The sequence below is a fragment of the Drosophila innubila genome (genome assembly GCF_004354385.1).
Source record: "Drosophila innubila isolate TH190305 chromosome 3R unlocalized genomic scaffold, UK_Dinn_1.0 2_E_3R, whole genome shotgun sequence".
NCBI classification, from domain to species: Eukaryota; Metazoa; Arthropoda; class Insecta; order Diptera; family Drosophilidae; genus Drosophila; species Drosophila innubila.
Window position 1 is genome coordinate 28,052,938 of NW_022995380.1, and position 14,707 is coordinate 28,067,644.

General features: G+C 37.5%; 2 protein-coding genes across 2 annotated transcripts; both read left to right on the forward strand.

Annotated features, from left to right (window-relative positions):
• Window positions 1-1,374: 1,374 nt before the first annotated feature.
• LOC117791105 (chaperone protein DnaJ) lies at window positions 1,375-2,296 on the forward strand. Its single transcript, XM_034630763.1, has one exon. It carries the CDS (start codon window positions 1,430-1,432, stop codon window positions 2,108-2,110), a length of 681 nt encoding a protein of 226 aa, XP_034486654.1. The 5' UTR covers window positions 1,375-1,429; the 3' UTR covers window positions 2,111-2,296.
• Window positions 2,297-8,280: 5,984 nt separating this feature from the next.
• Window positions 8,281-14,419, forward strand: LOC117791903 (transcription factor mef2A). The gene is made up of 4 exons (XM_034631838.1): window positions 8,281-8,688; window positions 12,433-12,633; window positions 12,893-13,151; window positions 13,224-14,419. Exons 1-4 carry the CDS (start codon window positions 8,604-8,606, stop codon window positions 13,885-13,887), a joined length of 1,209 nt encoding a protein of 402 aa, XP_034487729.1. The 5' UTR covers window positions 8,281-8,603; the 3' UTR covers window positions 13,888-14,419.
• The last annotated feature ends 288 nt before the right edge of the window (window positions 14,420-14,707 follow it).

Consider the following 14,707-nt stretch of genomic DNA (forward strand, 5'->3'; position numbering starts at 1 on the left):
CATCAATTTGACTGCTGACTGTCGCTTTTGGCCTGCAACTGGGTCTGATTCTGATTCTGGCTCTGACTCTGGTTTGGCTGCGGGTTTCAGCTTGGGTTTGGATTTGGGTTTCCATTTGAGTCTGGGCATGGAGACGGTTCACTTTTTAAATGCCAACTTTTTGTTCATTCCCTGCTATTGGCGGTTTTTGAAGTTTTTAGTATCAATTAACATATTGAATATGACCAGGTGATGTTTTATGGCAGCAGCCGGACAGCCGGACAGCCGCACAGCCGCACAGCCGGACAGCCGCACAGTGGTGCCAAGCTGCGAGACCGGCTGGCCAAACCAGTGTCAGTGTGAGGTGTCAACTGTGTGTGCCACGCTACAAAGAATCAGCGCTTAGCTCTTACCAATTAGCAGACAAGACTGAGGGCTAGATTACGTCTTTTCTGGTGAATAATTAAGCAAAATATCTTTATTTGATATTTCACTTATGGTCATACTAATGCTTTCGTTTTATGAATGAGCTACAGACTGCAGTTAAATGTCAATAATGAGTAATTTGATAATATTATTCGGTGGCTAAGCCCAAACGTAATTCTATTACCTGTGCAAATAAACAATTTCACAGGCATTGAAATTCTATTGAATTTTGAACAGTTTGGGCGCAAATTGTTAATAACAATTGTAAAAATAATATTGTTTTTGTAAATATTATCCATGACTACCTACGAAATCTATTGACTGATGATATCTGTGAAAACCAAGTTCAATGGAATTGTTTGTCTCACTCGACGGCGTCTTTTGAGCGAATTGCCAATGACGTCGGGCCTCGGTCTCTCCCCCACGCGTCGTGTTTTTGTTTCTGGGTCAATATTATCGTTAATAGGCTCTATCTTGAGGTGACTATATGGGGCTGTGGGTCTGTCCAAATACAGAGCAGAATTGTAGAGCTCGATTCATTGCCAAGTTCGTTGGCACTTGGCTAAGGTCACTCATTCAATGAACATTGGGACAACAAATCAATCTTGGACATGCTGCTACAAATTGTGCTTCAGGGTCGATATTTGTATAATTTTTCTTTGGGGCGTTGACAAAAATCATTTGTTGCCCCTTCGTGTTTGGTTTACCTTGCTCTGCAGATAATCGAGACATGATTCATTTCAATTTCAAAGCCTTAAAAAAAAACCGTTTAAAATGTTCTTTTAAATACCTAAATATCAACACAATATTTTTACCGTTTATCTTCTTGCTATCAATATAAAATAGCAGTTGACTCAATATATTGCTTATTTTAGTTAGATTTGAAATGCTTTTTCGTTTAACGTGTCAGGTAAATCTGTCAACTTTTTTTACATTAATAACAATTATAGATTTTTTATTCAATTTTAGCGGGATATAAAATTGTCAGTTTTAATCTAAATTCGGTTCATTAAAATTGTATACAATGCTTAGACACAGACAGTTAAATGCATTCGCTTGGGTGCGCTATATGGCCTCATATCAGACGAATCATGGCTACCGGAAATTGCGCTGTATCAAGAACTACTACGATGTGCTTAAAGTTCCCGTTAACTGCGACAAATCGGATATCAAACGAGCTTATATCGAGCTATCGAAGAAATATCATCCCGATGGCAGCAGCCAGACGAGCGATTCCGAAGAGTTTATCAAAGTTTGCGAGGCTTACAAGATACTTTCCAAGCGTGTTTCGCGTGAGAGCTATAATAACCGCTTGAGGTCACAGTTCTATATGGTGCCACCCGTGGACATCAGCTATATGAACCAGAACATTCACAAGTCCTGGAAAAAGTATCAGGCAGCCATGCGGAATAAACAATTTGGTCACAATATACCCAGTTTCCATGGATCCAGCATCGTCCATAAGAAGCCAAAGGTTATCAAATCAAAAAGCATGAATTCTATGTTATCAGTGATTCCATCAATAAATGCTGGTGATGACAGCGACGACAAAAGAAGCCTTCGTAAAACTTATCCCTTCAAGGGTTCGGGTAAAAGCTCCAAATTATTCACCTACTATATAACAGGCTTTAGCATAGTAGGGGTACTCCTGGCAACCGAATTTTTTAAGAAGCACATGTGCCATTCGACTGGACCTTCTCTATAAAATTTTCTTTGACTCTGCTTTCTCCGCGTACGTCAGCCGATCCCAGTATATATATATATAGCATTTCAGAAGTCTGTAACCAAAATTTTTGTAGTTTTCGTTTTATCCTGCATGTCCCAACAGGAACTGTAACCATGCCATGAAAGTTTTAGGTCAAATAATATACAAATCCTATGTTTTATCGAACTCAACGTCTTTTATTTGGCATTGAGGAACTGAGCGTTCCCGCTGATGTGGCAACTTGTGTGCTACAGAAAAGAACAATGGATAACAGGTTTCGGAGACAACTTGTAGTTCAGTTCAGTTCGGTTCACAGCGGCAGCTATTAAAAAGAAACAACTATGATGAAATTTAGCACAATTTATCTTGTCGTTGCCGTTATCAACTATGATAATACGTTTGTCACGAGATTTATGCAACTTTTTTAAAACTTTTTGCGACATCTGGCACTGCTCTATGAAATATTTTCTGCAAACATATATATAAGGACTTGAGAAACAAATCATTTAGATTGATTGTTGTAATATCTACACTGAAAAAAAAGACCAACTTCTAAAATCAAAAACATTCATCTTAAATATTTTGTTCTTATAGTAAGATTATTTTAAGACCAAATTACTAAAACTAAGATTATTAATCTAAAAAATCTTAATATAGGAATAAAAATCTTAAATTGTTAGGAAAGTATAAATAGTCGAATCAAACAAATTGTTGCCCCGTGGCGCTCTGGTTAGAGAGACCGCTTCAGTTGTGAAGCAGTAGGCGGCGGTTCGAATCCCACTCGTAACAAATTAATATAACATTTATAAAATTACTAAAACTGAATAAAATGTAAATAAATGAAAATTAAAAAAAAAAATTATAAATATAACAAATAATTTTATTTTTTGATTTTAATTTTAAGAACATTTATTCTTAAAATTAGAACTTGGTCTTATTTAAGATGTTCTTAATATCAAGATGTGTTCTCTTAATTTAAGAAAATTTTTTTGAGACCAAAAATCTTAGTTCTGAGACCAAAATCTTGATTTTAGAACATTTTTTTTATCAGTGTACCGCTTATTTGTGTCTATTTTAAGCTGGAGATTTTTAAATTTGGTACAAATTTTACCCTAAATACATTTAAGTCAAAAGTGGGGAGACAAGCGTATGTCAAATTCGGAGTCAAATATTTAGAGCCTTTTTCTATTTTTTGTTTTCATAACTATAACGATCGAATTGCTTTGGCTATAACTTCCGCAGAGCTTAGACCGAGCGTGACCTTTCATATAAGTATGTGTACACCTGTATCTGTATCTGAGAAACAATCAGTTAGTTAATAAATAGATACATATTTTTAAGCTTAAATATGTTATATTATTATATTATCAAGTTGAATTGGAACGTACAGTGGCAGCCGTTATGTTTAAATTTCAGCCCCGTCGCACTGGCAATCTCAAGGCAAGCGGCTCTCAAGCGTATCGACTCTTAAAAGAAGTTTTGGTCCCTCTCTTAGAAGAAGCTGCTAGTCTGTTTGCTCAGAGACAGCAGAGCTTAGAACAGCGACGGACAGTTGAGACCGTTAGTCAGGCGGTAATAATAGTTTGTTAATTTGTGTATTGTATGTATTTATTATTATTATTATTATAATTTTGTTAGATATTGGCTACGTGTATTTTGTTATGTTTGTTTATCTTTTCCGGCTGACAGCAGTTGATAAATTACGAGGAGTATTTGCTTTGGAAGTATATTTCTGGAATGACACTGCAAGGCAGGCTGATCAAATACAGATACAGATACAGATAATACAGCTGTTATAGATGTCGATTTTTGCGAATCCTAAATACCACATAAATCAATATTTCTCATTCTCATTCTCATCGAATTCAATCTGTGCCTCTGTCCCTGTCTCTGTCTCTGGATCTGAATCTCAATCTGATTCCATGGCGCATGCGCAGCGGTGCGGTGCGATAAAGAGCGTTGAAATTATGTTCTGTCGCTTGTCGCACCACTAAATAAATACATGCTGTGAACTCAGCCATAATGAAGCCTACTACATGTATGAATGCATAAAAAGCAAACCCAAAATCGTATCAGCAAGGCGTAAGAAAAAAAAATAACAAAAGGTATTAAAAAAAAAGAACAACATGAAAAAATGGCTTAAAATTTATTGAACGCTGACGGCTTTTTAATGAAAATCACTGGCTACCAAAAGTGAATTAATGAAGTTGTGTGTGCGTCTGTCTGAATGTTTGTGTCGATGTACAAGTTCTGTGCCAGTTCAATATCGTTTTCAGTTTCTGTGCCGGCTTAAGTTCAAAAGCAACATATACACGTTGCTATCAGCAAAATCAATATGCTAACTATATGTCATGTGTGTGTGTGTGTGTGTGCATGTGTGCATATGTCATGCGCAGATTGATCAGCATATGAATTAATTTAGCATAAGAATCAAAACGTTTCTCTAATGAAAATTGTTTGGTTTATTGCCGATTCATTCATTCATTCAGTCAAACATGTTCGACATGGCTTATTTGACTATTTTGATATTTTATCATACTGTTTTTTTTTTTTTTTTTTGTTATTTATTTTTTTCGTTTCAATATTTAATCTTAATAAACATTTGGCAAGTGTGAGGCAGCCCAGTTAAATTCGAATTTTATTGCACTGCCTTGGCTATTTATAACAACGTATTCATTTCGTTTTAGCATTTATATTCAATATATGTGCTGCTACCCTATATGCAGACAGTTTTTGATTTCGATGCTGACTCGAATTGTGATTCGGAATCGGAATCAGATTCACATGCAGATTTAACTGCCTCAATTTGTTAATGGGAAACTCTCACGCGCTACAACAAAAATAAAAATAACAACAACAACAACTTCATCATAAGCGCAAACTGTATGACATTTTAATTATGTTGCTGTCAAATTGTTGTTGCGTTGGCAGCGACAGCAGCAGAGGCTGCGACTGAGGCAGCGACAGAGACGGCGACAGCGACAGCGACTGCGACGAGTTTCAATTGTAATTAATAATATTTAATAACAGTCGTTGGCATCGCTGCCGTCAAGTGCACAGATTGAAATGTTATGGAAATGTTTTGTCATCGCATGAAATGGAGATGAGCCGCAATTCCATTGGACTCGCATTGAAAACAGTTACTGACAGTCAAAGTGATTACTTAAGTGATTGCTGGATAATATTATCTGAAACCTGTAGAAACAAAAATAAGTGTAACAGACTGTATAGACTTATTGTTTTGAGCAGAGACTGTTAACTAAGAATATTTTATGTTCCAGTCAAATATTCTTAAATTCTTATTTATTTAACTATATTATCAAGTTGATATCTATATTTTGTGGCTGCTGCTCATCTCTGAAATGAAAACAAGCAGCTTAAGTGGGTGGGTCAGTTGCGCATTTAATGGAAGATTGATGGCGCCGGAAGCGCAACGGCAACGAGGATGCGCCGTTGCTTTGAGTGACACTGATGTGGCCACTTGCAGTGCCAACACCCCCGCCAACCTCTCCGCAACCCTGCTACAAATCAATGGCAATGCAAGCATTGATAAATGATAATATTATAGTTCCGCAAACCGATGTCAGAGATAAACAAAAGTGCGCAAATATTTTGCACAAACAAATTGACTGATTAGAGAAATTATCAGTGAACGACCTTGATGTTTAGTTAATGTAACATCAAATGGAAATGTTGTGTTTCATTTGACCTCAGAAAAAAAAATACAAAATTGACGAGAATGCATTGCAAATAAATAAATTAAAAATAGTGCCTCTTCTTCGATAACGCGCTGTATTGAAAATTGAGTCAGTTTCCACAGAAACTGTGTCGCATGAGTCATTTGACATTATGTGCACAATTTCCGTAACTTTTAGACATATTGATAATAAATGGATGTTTAAAATGAGTAACTTGACAGGAGTGCGGTGTAAACAAGTTTTTTTTGAGGCGTTGCTTCCGTTATTTAAGACACATGTAGCAACTAAACAGAACAAACGAATAAATGAATGAATGAGTGCTGAGTGCTGAGTGTTGAGTGTTGACCGCTGAGTGCTGAGTGCTGGTGGGTGGCAACTGAGTACAACATGAGCAGCACGCGTAGCACAACAAAGACATTAAATTGAGTCATAAAACAGCACAAAGCAAACAACAATAATAACATTAACAACAGCAACAACAACAATAGCAGCGATAACAGGCAGATGTTGAGTTAAATGAGCTGCTGTTATTGTATTTATTATTGTTGTTGGCTTTTTTGCTCGCTTAACATGCGAATTAATGTACGCACTGTACACACACAGATACTTAACTGCAGATACTGATACAATCAGTTGAGATACAAATGTAGTTTCAGATACAAATGCAAACACTCAGAATCGAATGGAAACGAGTGCTCGCATCTAGGTATAGGGTGGGAGCGGTACAGTTCGTTTCAGATCGGACAGGCGCCGGCACCGAAGGCCAATAATGTTTGTTTAAATTTTTACTAAATATATATATATATATTTGTGTGTGTGTGTGTGTTTGTGTGTGGCGTACACACATTGCTTAAGCACAAATAAAACGTAATGAAGTGGATGGTTAAGTAGGAAATGTAAACTAGCATTCAAAAACAACAAGAAGCAACCGCTAAAACAACTTGCAAAAACAACAAGACAACAACATCGACAAGAGCACAACAACAACAAAAAGTATTAACGTGAATCAAAAGAACAGTCAGCGCTCATACATATGTTTTATTTCATTTTATTTTATTTTTTTTATTTTTTTCCATATTTTTGTACAGCATAATTTTTAATATTTATGTAGTTTTTGTGAAATAAAATAAATCAGCAGTGCAGCTGAGACGTCCAACTTTAGCTCCATCTCCAGACTTGAGGGTCTCCTTGCTCTGCTGATCACAATCCAAACATCATGTGTGGCATTCGCGTTATAAGGACTCAGTCGGTGCATTGAAACCAGTTGCCAATTGCCAGTGGCCAAGATCTGCCTCTGGGTCTGTGCTCTGGAAGCCGGCGCAATCGTTTGTACTTGTTAATGGCTTTGTACGCGTAATTATTTTGGCAAGAAGCCGTGTCGCCCCGATCACAGTTCGGTGCGAAAATAAGTAAAGCGGAAACGCGAACCTGGTCCAATTTTGGCCAGTATACGAGCATGTTTTGTATGTATATATGTAACCATGTTATAGTACATGTACTCGTACAACTCACTATAGCCTGTAGCCACTTGATCTGGTCGCTGGTGAAAGGCTCAATTGGGATTTGTTCTTGCGCATTCAAGTTGTTCATTTTCATTTTCGTTTTCGTTTTTGTTTTTATATTTAATTGGGTGTTTTTATTGGCTTTTAATGATACGCGAAATGATCGAAGCTCTTGGCCGCAGGTCATACGCTGCCCCTTTAAGTTTCCTCAGCGTTACCCAAATGCCACGCCCCGTGTCCAGGCACAATTCACCGCAAGTGATTGTTGCCCAAACTAGGCAGTTGCGATCTTACGATCAATAAAGAGCACAAACCTTTTTGAACCGCAATGAAAATTATAATATATATATTTTTATGCAATCTTTTTAATCAGTTAAATTAATTTTATAAAGCAATGGTAATTTTATTTATGCCGTTTGATTTCAAAAGCTGTAAACAACATGTTGTCGAGTTGGCAACATTATTTAGCAACATTTTATGTTAGCAGTATGTTGCAGCTTATAACAGTGTGTTATACTCAATTTAATAACAGTTAGTTGAGCTAAATTGATAAATAAAATTGATGAAATTATAAAACTATGATAAATGTTTTAAAAAATTGTTATGAGAATATATAAAATTTAATTCATTCCATTTATTCTTCCAGTATCTCAGAGCATTAGTACAGCTGGTAAGCGTCAAGAGATGACGGCAGCAGAATTTTGCGGCCCAGCTGATTGCCGACTGCGCTGCGAACTGCGAACTGAGTGCTGCTCACCTGCTCACCTGCTTGCTCTCAACTGAGCGACAGGTTGATCAGCAGCTTCTTTGCGGCGACTGAGTGGCTCTGTTATCGGCTACTGCCGCTGCCGCTGCCTCTGTCGCTGTCGCTGCCGCAGTCGCCGTTTCTACGGTTGGTATTGGTGTTGATGTTGCTGCTGGTATATAAACGAACGCGTCGCCCAGCGTCCAATCAAACAGACGACGCCTTCAAGTCTAGCTGCACGCACGAGAGTGGAGTTGGAGTCGTCGGCAAATTTCGTAACGTTTTTTTCGGTTTTGCACATATATTTTTTGAAAGCCTCTTTCCGCAACCAATAAACTGGTGATTCGCTCTAAGCCAACTCAAATTGTGGCAAACAAAATTTAAATTCAATTGAAATTATACCTAAAGTGTCTTAATTAAATTTAAAGCTGTCGTTTATGAAAAGCTTTTATTTAAATAATATTTAATACAAGTGAAATTTATACAAAGTGAAGTTATCACAAAAGTGAAAAAAAAAATATATATATTTTTAAAATAACATAATAAAGATGATGCAGCAAAGTGCAATACTTCCTCTGGCCATTATGCTGATCTCCTGCGGAGTGGCATTCGCCTGCCATGGAAAACTAATCGGTAAGTAGCCAGAAGTACACTCAAAAACTCACTTGACCAGCCCCAATTTTAGCACATTTTAATGTCGTTCATCAATTTGTATTCCAAAAGGCAGATTTAGGGCATTAAAAAAATCAAATGAAATAGACACTGCCTACACGACATGCATAAATAGATTTATTTTATTTATTTATTTAACTGCTTGTTGTGCGTTTTGTATTTGTTATTAGTTATCAGGCACGTTTTTGTCATTTGTTTTATGAATGAAATGAAATGAAAAAAGATCGTGCTGTTTATGAGCTGTTCGTCTGTTGAATTTTAGCAAATATTTGCCTACACAATGTATTGTTTAGTTAGTGTTTAGCGAAAGCCACATCAAATGCTTGTGAGTACCACACACAGCGTCAGTAAGTGCGAGGTGCGCTCAAGAACTTTGACATGTATTCAAAAGCTTAAATTCATCGCATGTTTGCTAAGCAACTTAGCTTATACTGTGACTTTGATACAACCCATTACATAAATTGTATAATTAATTATTAAGGGGAAGCAGCAAACTAAAGATTCATGGAAACCGGTTCAAATTTCCAGTTTATATAATATTTTAAATATAACGAAAACTTAATATGTTAAATTTATATACACACATTTATACTCATATATAAGAGCAGCCATTTTCGGTCAAACGACAAACTTCCAGGTGATCTAAGGCCAATCAACTCAAAAAATAAGCCTTTCACAACAGATATTTGATATAATTAAAAAAAAGTTTATTTAAAAAAAATATAATTATTTCAAAAACTTACCAAATACTTTTTTAGAAATCTCATTGAACTGACTCCACTTGAAGGTAATATTTGAATCCAATAAATGTACGATAAATAAAGTTAACTGATTGGATACAGATCTTTAAAATCTCGTAAAAAGCGCTTAAAAAATTATAATATCATTTAATTTGATGCCTTTGTGGCAAACGGGCGATAAGTGGATCAATGAAATGGCCAAAACGATTGCTAAGCAATTTTTTAATGGTTTTTGTGTTCTGCACAAGCTGGCGCCGAATTTATATTTTTTCAAACAGACGCAAATTTCAGTTGTTTGTTTAAATTGGTAATAAAAAAAAAGAGTTTTATAGTGCGCGTGTGTGTTTTGATTAATGATTGCTTTTACGCTTGGCCGTCAATATAAAGTTCTTGGAGTACGATTGTTGAGCGCATAATATCAACAAATTTTTAAACAATGGGACACACGAGCTGCAGAATTCATTGATATTGATTTCAATAATAATAGGAAAGAATCTAAGTTTGCTGCTAGTTAAATCGCACTTTGATCATAGCTAAATCAAAGAGCAGGACCCCATTAACTACAGCTTTTTATGAGTATCTGTCTGTGGTCGAATCGTTTTGTTGCGGCATCAATCAAAAGCTTGCCGTGCTAATAATGTAATTAAATATGTAGATGTGCGGGTAACAACAACTACTTGAACAACGAGCAACACTGGGTGATAATCAGTAAATGATAAATGAAACAAAACATGCTGCGGCCAACTTAAAGCATAACTGTGAGAATTAACTCGAGCTAAATGCGTCAGACGGTCTACTTTTTATGTTTTCCTTTTTGTTTTGCTTTGCCTGTGGACGCGACGTGTTGCAGGTTAACTTGAGGCAACTTCCCGTTGCAGCTCTCGCATTGTTCAAGGTGAAGTCAACGCCTGGCCCGAACTGCAGTTAAGCACTTGTTAACATATTGTTGGCATTTGGCTGCACTCTGTCTGCCTGGCCGAGAATCACCGAGCCAGATACAGAGCTTGAGAATCGTTGACTGAGGGCTGAGCAAGTTTGTTGCTTAAGTCTTTCGTTTCGAGCGACCAACGCTGAGTGCTAAAATTATTGGAAGCTGTTGACGTTCCGTTGTCAACATTATCTTGATTGTCAGCAGTTGATCATTCAGCTCAATACAGCTAAGCATATGTAAATGGGTCTAGTTGCGGAAACTGATCGACAGCTTTATGTGCAATTTGTCAGAGAAGGTAGTTCGCAAATTTGCATAGCGCCCCCCTCAATGCATTGTGTGATTGATGCATATTGACTTAAACAAACTTATAGCCTTACGGCAGGCGTATGAAATGTCCGGTGCGTTGATTTACTTACCGGTTTGCCTCAATGCTGCAAACTGATATTTATTTAAATGTACTCGGTTGTACATATGTACATATAATATGTATCTGAGCATATGAGTAGCATAATACTAACACGTCTTTAATTTGACAGCTGCGGTTGAGTTGAAAGCCCAACGGGTTCTGCAAAAAGACGCTCGCTCACTGCTATTTTTAGTTACCGCACTAACCTTGACAAAATACACTCACTAAGTTTTTTTGTTTAAGCCATAGCAAACACGATCAGCCAGGGCTGTTTCGGCAGCCAGATCTATTGACATCTAGACCCATATTTGTGCGAACGCCATTAAAGCGTAGCTGTAAATTTATTTGCTTTTTACTCGCTTACTGATCACGTCAAGTTGTTCGTTTCGCATTCTGCGAGGCACACTAATAAACTTGATCGACAGTCGACAGTCGACGGCGATGCCATGGTCAACCCAGAAAAAGTCCAGAGACGACCCGATTTAAATGCTCTCACGTATTGGAAGCATAATCAGCGCCCATCGGTTCAACTATTATAATAATTATTAAAAATTATTAAGCGAGCGTAATTATTTAAATGAAATGCGGCAGCATAAAGTGGCTACGCCCAGCAAGAGCGGTGCAAGGACCTACGTCACTAGCGCGTTGCAACGTCCGTTTCATGGTTTTCCCCAACTACCTTTTCATATGATACTCACGTACACAGGCCCAGGGATCGACTAATTAACACCCTGCGGCACTTTCGCATACTGTTTTATATGTTAACAATTGTGCGACTCGATAATAAATTTAAGATTAACCGAACACATTCATTATTCGAACTCTACAGTAAAAGGTAGAAGAGCCTTTGTCAGAGTCGGCTGCTTGTCGGTTGGCCAAACCTATTTATCTGGCCAAGTTGTTGCTGACACACTTCACACTCTTTGGCAGCGTCATGAGTCAGTGTCAGGCGCTGAAACAACAACAAATACTTGATAATAAAAACAGAATTAGCTAATGGACAAATGTTGGATTTTTAATTGACGCCTTTGAGCAGCACGCGCCGCATTGATTTTAAATGTTTATTGATTTCTTACTTATATTTTTGCTTTCTTTTTTTTTTTGTTCGACTTTTGTTAATTTTTTTTGTTTGTTTATATTTATTCGTGTTCTATTTCAATAGCATTCATTGCTCAAACTGGTTGACATTTAAGTGAAGAAAATAAAGTAACAATTAAATCATAAGATTGCTGATAGCAACACTTTATATAAGCATTGAAAGATATAACCTGAATATATGCCTACACGCGCACTTATATAAAAGCTTTAAACAAAAACTAAAAATGTTAATTTTTATAATTCGTTAAAGTCCACTAAAATTTCTTTAAATATAAATCAAGCCGACTTGAATGAAATTTCGACAAACTTTAAAACACAAAAAAACCGGCTCTCATGAGAGTTTAAAACCCCAACAGAAAGCATCATTAAGCTTACTCGACACACAAGACACGCATAAAAAAAAAACAAAAAAACTTAATATTTTAAGCATATTGATTTTGTTACATCCAAAAATAGAAATGATAGCATGTCCCCAAACTCATCTACATATTCTAATATATTTGATGCTAATTTCGATCCAATCATTTCAGCATCGGGCATCGGTACCGAGGAGAGATCAATCATCTTGCAGGAACACAATCGCCTGAGGCAACTTGTGGCCACCGGACGCTATCCGGGCCAGCCGGGTGCCGAGAATATGCGCGAAATCGTCTGGGATGACGAGCTGGCAGCCCGAGCCCAGCAATGGGCCGACAATTGCCAGTTCCGACACGATCCGCACCGCACAATAAGTAAGTTACAATTTTTCAATCCCTTGCACGAATTTCCTACCTCACATCATATTTGATATGCCGACAATACGACTACCGGCACTTTGGGCTGAGGTTTGCATGTTTTAATTTAAGTTTATGATAAATTATTTCATCTGGTCATCTGTGAATCTATAAAATACTAATACTAACCAGCATGCCTACCACATCTAGTCTTGTTTTATCCACCTAAGCATTTATTTTGACCAAGTTAACTCATTGTTTTAACTTTCTTAACTAGATCGCTTTACCATGGGCCAAAATTTGGCAGTTATTTGGAGCACTGCACCACTTGATCCTGATGATGGTGACTTTCCCTCGCGCATTCAAAACTGGTTCAATGAGGTGCAAAAGTATTCGTTTGGAGACGCCTGGTCACCCAAAACTGGACACTACTCGCAGCTAGTTTGGGGTGAGACAAGTCTGGTGGGCTGCGGTTTTGCCGAGTACAAGGACAACGTCAAATACAACAAACTCTATGTGTGCAACTATGGACCTGGGTAAGCATAAACTATTTGCAATCAAACAAATAAAAACAAATTTTAACTGTTTTAATTTTTGCAATTCCACAGTGGCAACGTTGTCGGCTATAATCCCTATGAGGTTGGCAAGCCTTCGTGCTCCACTTATGGCATGAAGCCATCGTCTCGGTATCAAGGTCTCTGCGCTGCACCCGGTGCAACTCCAGCAGTGTCGAATAGCGTCTATGGCGGCAATACATTTGAAACGTATGAGTACAGCTACAACTCAGCTACAACACTTAATAGCAACAGCAACCAGAACAATAACCACAACAAGCCGACTAACAACATTAACAAGAGCCTATTACCAAACAAGAGCAACAACCACAACAACAACAACCGAAACTACAATAATCCCCATACCCAATTTGCCTACTCCTCCCCTAAATTCCCCACACAGGCAGCGGCAGCATCAGCATCAGCGACGTCGTCTGGTGGCAGCTCCTTTGGCACGAAGACACGTGGCGGCAGCCAGGCCTATACAACGGAGAACAATCAGCAGTCCGGCAAGTACAAGCACAAGCTTGAGGCATATCGGCCCAGTGCGGCCGAGTTCGAGAAGTCCGTACAGAAGCACACAATACTTCGCACCTATATAGAGCAGAATCCAGCGGTACTTCCCGATCAGCAGGGAGCGGTAGCGGTAGCGGAAGCGGAGGCATCCAGCACTCAGAAGCCGAGTCGTGGTTGGAGCCTCTTGTCTTGGCGAGGCTAAAACGCCCACACTGCCACGCCCCACGCCCCATTTGCCGCAGAATGTATTAGCTCACCGCGCAGTAATAACTACTATGTAGTATCATTAGAACCATCTTTGACTCTGAGTTTCAAACTACCATTTCTTTTCTGGTATCTCAGGCAACCAGACAATTTCTAGCGCATACTCGTATATAGAAAATAAAATAACATTCCCATAAAGAAATTGCCATATGATGTAACATATACATTTAAGTGCTACGATACTTGCTAATTTTGGAATTATATATTTTTTAAATTATTTATATTGTATTATTAATAGTATATCAGTTGCTATATGTTTTAGCTCTTTGTATAACTCACACTGCCCCAAAACACGTATCATTAGCATATGAGTCATCAATTCAAATCAATCCCGAATATTTGTATCAAATGTTTGTATCAAAAATGTCAAATCTAAATTTCCATTCAAAGGCGCATAACATCAATCCCATATTGTGTATACTATTGTGTTCAAGCAAATAAAACAGCAAGATGATATATTAATATAAAAACATTGACTTTTCTTTATGTAAATATAACCGTATTAGCATATTTAAGGATATGAATTTAAAGAACATAATAAACACTTGATTTTACAAATTTTCAATGTGCAATAAAAGCTCACCTAGCATCTGTCTATTGTAAATGCATCTATTTATTAGCTTCAACCTAGAAAACTTAGATATAGGGATAAATCTAATGAACGTAGACTACCTGTGATGGATACAATGCGATTACAATGCTCCCTACCTATTTACTATTAGATAATGAATGAACTTTCGCTCTATAGCTTCAGAATT